At 37.4% G+C, this 7,545-nt stretch overlaps 1 protein-coding gene across 1 annotated transcript; it reads right to left on the reverse strand.

The window, feature by feature from the left end:
* Positions 1–901: 901 nt before the first annotated feature.
* Positions 902–7,485, reverse strand: LOC123868290 (cell division cycle protein 27 homolog). Its single transcript, XM_045910739.1, has 4 exons — positions 7,272–7,485; positions 7,112–7,187; positions 6,849–6,996; positions 902–5,577 (listed from the first exon to the last, which is right to left on the reverse strand). The coding sequence occupies exons 1-4, from the start codon at positions 7,293–7,295 to the stop codon at positions 3,705–3,707; spliced, it is 2,121 nt and encodes a 706-aa protein (XP_045766695.1). The 5' UTR covers positions 7,296–7,485; the 3' UTR covers positions 902–3,704.
* Positions 7,486–7,545: the final 60 nt, after the last annotated feature.

The raw sequence follows: 7,545 nt of genomic DNA on the forward strand, positions 1-7,545 counted from the left end.
AAACCGGAGTTTTTTGGGAGTTAATATAACACTTGCTTTAACGTTGAAGGAAAACTATGGCTATGGTTTGGCGATGGCCAAGGAGGAGATTCGTGTTCAATAGTGAGCCAGCGATGATTGATAATGATGATGGTGATAAAAAAACCTCCATGAGAAATGAAAATTAAGCTAGCTTAGTTATGATTTAATTTTAAGTTTATTCGTATAAAAACTGATCGCATATCTAGGAGCGCTCCGTGCTTATCTCATCTGAATGTTAGGAATAAGAAACCAAATAAGAGTCTAAGGGTGAGATCTATAGAGCGCGCTCTGCCTTTGCTTAGACTTAAGACAGAGTTAAAACGAGACAGAGCTATATCTCTCACATAAATCTGTCTCGTTTTAACTCAATCTTAAGTCAGAGCAAAGTCAAAGTGCGCTTTATAGATTTCAGCCTAAGTAGTAGTAAAGTAAGTCTAGTTGGTGTGATCAGACTACGGATAGGATAAATAGGACTAGGATAAGTATTTCTGCATGTTTGACTTTAAGAACTTTAGAGAAGTTATAAGTGTGTGTATCCTTTATTTTTCTATCCACGGAGAGAAGTTAGTATATGAGGGCTCTCTCTGTTACGTAATTCCATACGTAAATGACAAAGACAAAAAACTCAGTGGGCTTTAACCATTCTGAGTCACCAACCAATCACAAACGGAAACGTAGTTTCTTTAGAATAGTACAGAAAACTAAGGTTCGTTTGTGATTGGTTGGCCATAATGGTTAACGCTCACTGAATTTTTGCCTCTGTAACGATTTTTTGTTAACGATTCTTACATATAAGAGATTGTTATAATGAAATAACAATAAAACCCTTCCAGTCCATTTAAAACTGGTTTTATTTACTGTTAAAAATAAAACACATTAATATAGTTTAATATGATTTTTATAAGTTCACATATTAGGGTGTACATGTCTTTAGAGCTAGTTTTGATTGGTGATTCATTATTCAAGACAAACAATACGTGTATTTTTACTATATGAAACATCACGAAATAATTTCATGAACAACTATTTATTAACTAAGATCTGGAACTGTACAGGTGGAGAGTATAGACTGCATATAGTCATTGGACGTAAAATAGAAACTGAAGGGCTAGCACGAAAGTTGTGATTATCACATTGCGATAATCGCAACTGTTGTAATTAGGGGTTTCTTTCTATTGGTAACGATCGAGATTCTGGGATCGCAGGATTTCTAGAAGATCAGCTGGTCGATTAAGGAAAAGCTGCATCAATCATTACTACAGACTGAAGTTGACTGTGATTGGTTGAATTGGTGGTGTTTTTGATGGAACAATGCATTTTAGCCAATAGCGAGAGACAGTCAGCCAATTAGAGGTGATTGCGATTATCACAGTGTAGCTGTCATTTTACTGTAATCGAGTCTCGGACACTGCGATATTGTCAATACGATCAGATATTCCCGGTACAGGGTTGCGATATCGTGTATCACGTGATATTGATAGTGTAATACTCCCATTGGCTGAATTCATGATACAACTGTGCATTCTAGTCAATAGTGAGTGTCAGGGGCCCTAGTGTAACTTTCAAGTCTGTGCCTTTTGTCATTTAGTATGGAAGGGAACGGAACAGAAAACTTTTCCATCATACTTTCATGACGGCTTCCCTGGCGCAGTGGTAAGCGCTGTGGTCTTATTAGTGGGAGGCCCCGGGTTCGATTCTCGGCAGGGGTTTGAAATTTCATAATTGCTGGTCTGGTCTGGTGGGAGGTTTCGGCCTTGGCTAGTTACCACGCTACGGGCAAAGGCGTGCCGCCAAGCGGTCTAGCGTTCCGGTAGGATGCCGTGTGGAAACCAAAGGAGTTTAATGAAAACTGCCCATACCCCAGGTCCAAGTTAGACCGCTTAGACTGCATCAACTTACCACCAGGTGAGATTGCAGTCAAGGGCTAACTTGTATCTAACCAAATAAATAAAAACTAAATGACGGAATTAAGCACAGTTTACATTAAGAAAAGTTGCACTAGGGCCTCTTAAATTGATTGCGATCGTCACAAAGTAGCAGTCTCACTTTGATACTAGTCTTACAAGACAAACGCTCATATAAGCATGATTACAAATTAATTTATCTGCTTGATAAACCATAATTAATAACAAAAAGAGGCAACTGATTTTTTTTTATCATTTTTTAAAATAAACCAATTTAGTTACATAAAATACACAGACAAATTATTAAGAACCACTTACCATCAGATGTGATTGCAACGAAGTGCAAGTATTTCTTTTCAATGTAGAACACCGTAAGCAGGTACTTAGAGTAACACTTACAAAACAGTACTAAAATACTAACACAGAAACATTTTTTGTGAAAGATGCTAGAAGTTGTCTAATGGAAAGCTGAGGGAAAAATGATTCATCGTGTATCGCGAGCTTAGCCTAGGAATAAACGTAGTATTAGATAGAATAATTGTTTGCTTTATGCTTTCCTATTATTCTTTAAGAAACAAATACTTTTATTCCTACTACGCGTCAAATTTTTAAAGGCACCATTTTTCACTCAGCTTTCACTAGACAGACCACAAAGCTTCAAAATGTTTTAACAAACATAATTTTTTTGCAAGAGAAATAAGTTTTGCGTTGCTAAAAGCGATCTAAAACACATTTCCTTAAAAACGCCCGATACGGTTTTTCCTTTCATTTTACATCAATTTGTAAATCATTGTAATGTTTGGGGTATATTTATGCCGTTGACTATCGAAATTTTTGATGCCATTCTTTTCCCCTAAATACTGAAAAGCATCTTATACGCCAAATGGATCTTAATTGTGAACAAATTGCGAAAAACCAAATAAAATTTGAATTTCGCGGGCAGACCCGTCGCTTGCCCCTAACAACATTTCAATTTTCATTTCTGCAAACCGGTCTATTTTACTGCACTAGAAAAACGGTAGCTTATCATTGTCTAAATATAAAACTAGTATTGGTTTGATAATAATTATTGTACCATTCTACGTCGTTACGTTAGCTTTTTCTTATTTGCTTTATGGCTTAGTTAGTAGTTTTGGTTTGAAGATTGTATAATTAACCAGCCCTTAGAAAAAAAATCATGACTCGCTTCCTTTACCGTAATTTTCTATTTATTTTCTCGTACTTAAATAATTTGTAAAAGTAATGCGTAATACAAAATCGATGGCTATTATAATTAATATTATAATGAAACACCGCCAGCGGTTCTCGTAAGCGATTTTTCGTATGCAATTGAAAAAGTTTTATTTATCGTATCAGCCGGAAACAAAATCAATTTTGAAAACTCTAATTATTATCACGAATTTTACGGTGGCAATTAAATAAATTGCGACATCTAGCACAACATAATATACATTTATTACAAATAAACACTTTGAGATCGAGGCCCTGATAGTTTTAGGTCCTTCGAAAGCATAATTTTACTGTTACTTTCTAGGAATTATTTGCTATACATGATATATAATAAACTAGGAATATCCACATCTTACTCTATATAAACAAATCCACATACGCCCTTACTACTACAGCAACTAAATGCGTTCACACACCGCTCGATCTCCGTAAAGCTATATTTGGAAGATTTTGGGTCAAATCAGAGTTCGAGAGGTGAGCACGTTATTTACAAGGGGATATCGTACACATTAACTATGGAGATGAATCGGTACGAATAATGGTCCATGTTTAGGATGATCTTTCGGGAGTGTCTTCCTGTTTGGAAGGGTCGAAACCTTCCTTTATATGTGCTCCGGTGCCCTTAGGATCTAGGTCCGTGGCCCAGCTGAAGTGCATAAGAGCCAGGTGGGAGTTGCCCAATTTATTGTGAACCTTTCCGAGCAAGTAATACACTAAAGATTCTCTGGGTGCAATATTTTTTAAATGATGCAAGTCACCCAGCGCATCCTGCGGCCTCCCCGCGCGCAGCAACACAGACGCTCTGTGGAATCGACAGAGAGGGTTTTCAGCGTCCAATGAGACAGCTCTTTCTAGAGTGGCGAGTGCGCGATCCATTTTGCCCAAAGCCGCCTGGGCTAAGCCCAATTGGCAACGTAAAACACCCGAATGAGGATGAATAGCTAACGCTCGGCGAATATGTACTTCTGAAGCTTTCCAACGTTCCTGACGCGCATACACGGTGGCTATGCCGAACCAAGCTACGTAATTACGAGGATCGATGCTGACAGCGGTTCGGAAACTAGATAGGGCCTTGTCAGTTTCTTCAGCTACGGCATACTCGTGTCCTAGGAGCGCATGGGCGTATGCCGCGTCGGGGTCTATTTGAACGGCGCGTTTAAAGAATTTCAAAGCCGTTTCACGCTCTTTATGCAGCGAAAAACAGTTGCCGGATGCTAGCCATGCTATAGAATCATTTCTGTTCAACTCTACTAATTCTTGTGCTAGCGCGGAGAGTTGGGCTTCTCGTTGGAGGTGCCACAAGCAAGTACTGTAAATATCCATGCCCTCTGTACGATTTGGGTACTGTTTTCTAATTTCTGCAAAGATTTTCGCCGCCGCTTCGTATTGCGCCAGCTCATAATGCGCACGGGCGATCATCGTTTGAACCCACGGTGAAGCCAGCTGTTTGGGGGATATCTCTTGAAACTGTTTGATGGCAGTTTTGCAGTCTAAAAAGGATAGCGATTTGTAAGCATCTCCTAATTCTCTCAGTAAATTTAACAGTGGTACACCACTGGTGCTCTTTGGTGTTAAAGTCGGTGTGACAGTCTCTATGCTCTTATTCCTTTCGTTTGTTTCGGGATTGGATTTTATATTTTTGGCTGTGCGTTGTTTATTTTTTCTCGAAGGGCTTTTGGGCGTTACGAATTTCCGGCTAGGCGATTTGTTGTTTTCTTTGACGGAATAGCTACTATTGTTATTACTAAACAGCCTAGAAGACCTGCGAGGGGCGGGGCCGAGGGTGCACCTCGGTCCGGGGCTGAATACTGCATCTTTGAGCTGACCCACGTGTGCTCTGAGCGAGTTGACTATCTTTGGTATAGCTTTCTGTTCATTGGCGTCTGTGAGTGTTGATGAGTACAGAACTGGAGACTCTTCCATTGGTAACATACCGAAAGATGGCGAGAAGGGTATGGGCGCCATTCCACTGAAGACACTATGCACTGTGCGCTTGACAGGCGCTTGGGTTTCTGGTGTAATACTAGTTGACATTGTTATCGGAGTTCGGGCAGCAATATTGTTGGGAGTAACATTAGAATTCAAGTTCGTGTTATTAGATATGTTACTATTGATGAATGAAATATTTTCTGAATTGCTGACTAGATTCACTAATGTTGAAACACCAAATGTGAATTCGGTGTTGTTTATTTGGAATACACTATGGGGATCTACTTTCTCACCCATTTGGCAGAGCTGGGTGAAGGATTTCCACATGAAGGGGTTGAGAGACAGTGCTTTTCGGAGAGCCTCTGCAGCTTTGGTTCTTCTCTCTGTGATGTTGTATATTTTGGCTAGAAGGTGCAATGCATATGGTGCTTGCTCCCCAAATTCGGCGGCCACAGTGTCTTTTGTGCCTAAGGCCAGTTCTGCATCTTTGTAACTGTAACAAAATTATCAAAAGTTAGCCTACAGTGGCAAGTTTCATCTAAGATTCAACGCATACCAGGGTCATTATCGTGTTCTGTTCAGATTATTGATTTTTATTATAGCTATAATTTTTTGTACATTTTTAAACTTTTGATTGCATTCATATACCAAGGTATGTATCCACGAAAGACACATTTCAAAATCTTTTTTAGGAATTGGTTCCTACATCACACCATCTTAGCTCAACTTCAATGAACATTGGATGGATATCCTTACACCTTATCATGTGTTGTATTGAGTGGATCTTCTGTTACTTTTCAATTTTGTGAGCTTGAAGTTGAAAGAGATATTTTGTTCAGTCCACATTACTTTTACTTAGTAAAAGTATAAAATAATAATTATATAGAACTTAGTGTAAACAATTTTAGTTTTAGTGGTGAAGCATTCAATTATTTACTATGCTTATCTCGTGATCTCAACAGTTCTACATTCAAAGGATAGCATTTATCAATTGATAACACAAAGGACCTTCAAATTCTACACTCATATAAAGTTGAAGTTTCTCAGTTTGGATGTAGGTTATCTTCAGAACTAATGATCAGATTTTGAAAATTCTTTCCTGATAAATATCTACATGCTCCTTGAGTGGTATCACAACCCATATCATAAGTATGAAAGTGTGTTTGGCCTTCAATTGCATCATAATAGAGCAACGGATCTATGTGATTTTTGCATGGGTATAGTAAAAACCCTGGCCAAGTTAAAGTCAGACTTGCACACCAAGGGTTCCATGGGACAGAAAAAGTAAAACAGTAAGAATTACTTTTGTTAATGAACCGCAAAATTAACTCTGTTTGTAGAGGTTTATTGTTAACATAAAAAAAAAACTATGATAGTTAGAGTGCTGTTTTTATTTTTTCTGTAAAATAAGTAAAAAATAAATTGATCAAAATTATTTTAAATTTTACGATTGATTAACTTTGGAGATAAGGAACAGTATTATTTTCAACATTCTGCACAATAAATCAACCTTTATGCTAGGAGCCTATATCACATAATATATAGGAATTATATCACATAATTTAGAAGTCACTAGCAAAACCTAGTATGAAATAATTGGCCCAATAAGGTGAGGCAAGCTTCTTACAATAAGCAGTGAGTGAAAAGTAAATTCTCTTATATTGTTGTATTCTCTTATTTGAAGTCACAGACGAAGCTAATACAATATCAACAGTGTGATTCTTTAGTTTTGTTAAAACAAAATTACAGTAAAATTATACTCACAATTTCAATTCCACTGAGCATTTAGCCAGCAGAAATCTTGCCTGTGGTAGAGTGAGGGATATGTTTTGTAGTAAATGATGTGCTTCATTTACACGTCCAGCTCTATAGTAACATGTCCCTAACAAAAATGCTGTCTCCTCAGAAGCAACTAGAAATAAAAACACTGATATTCAACATTGTCCTTTAAATTAATAATTTATGAAAATCGATTGATTAGTTTTCACGTTAGTTTAGGTCTAACAAAAATTAAGAAGAGTCCTTACCCTCAGCATGTAATCTCTCTGCCAGGAATACAGCATTGTCAAATTCATAATTATTGAGACAATCCCAAACGATTACCTGCAAGAAGTAATAAAATGGTTTAGATTAGAAATTATATTGCAAATACCTTGACAGCTCAGGAAATTGTTTTCCAACACCCACCTGTGTAGGCTCTTGAACAATCATTTTTATAAATATTTTACACTTCAATTATGGTAAATACAATAAAATATTTCACATTGCTTGCCACAATCATTACTCAGTCACAAAGTAAAATAAAAACGTTCCTTTTACGACGGACATTTTCATTTCAGTTTGTTGATTGTCTATGGGCGGATGATTGTTGTTACGAAACTCGAAACGAAAGCGATGGATTGCTAGCGAGCACTAGCTCGCTCAATAATTTTGATTATAGGGGGTTGATTTTAAGTTATTA

This window comes from Maniola jurtina, chromosome 9, assembly GCF_905333055.1.
Source record: "Maniola jurtina chromosome 9, ilManJurt1.1, whole genome shotgun sequence".
Lineage (NCBI taxonomy): Eukaryota > Metazoa > Arthropoda > Insecta > Lepidoptera > Nymphalidae > Maniola > Maniola jurtina.

Coding starts and splice junctions, on each gene's coding strand:
- LOC123868290 (XM_045910739.1), bottom strand. CDS start 7,295: ATGATTGTTCAAGAGCCTACACAG. Junction 7,188..7,271: donor TTGTTCAAGAGCCTACACAG/GTGGGTGTTGGA, acceptor TACTTCTTGCAG/GTAATCGTTTGGGATTGTCT. Junction 5,578..6,848: donor TGCTCAGTGGAATTGAAATT/GTGAGTATAATT, acceptor ATTTTGTTACAG/TTACAAAGATGCAGAACTGG.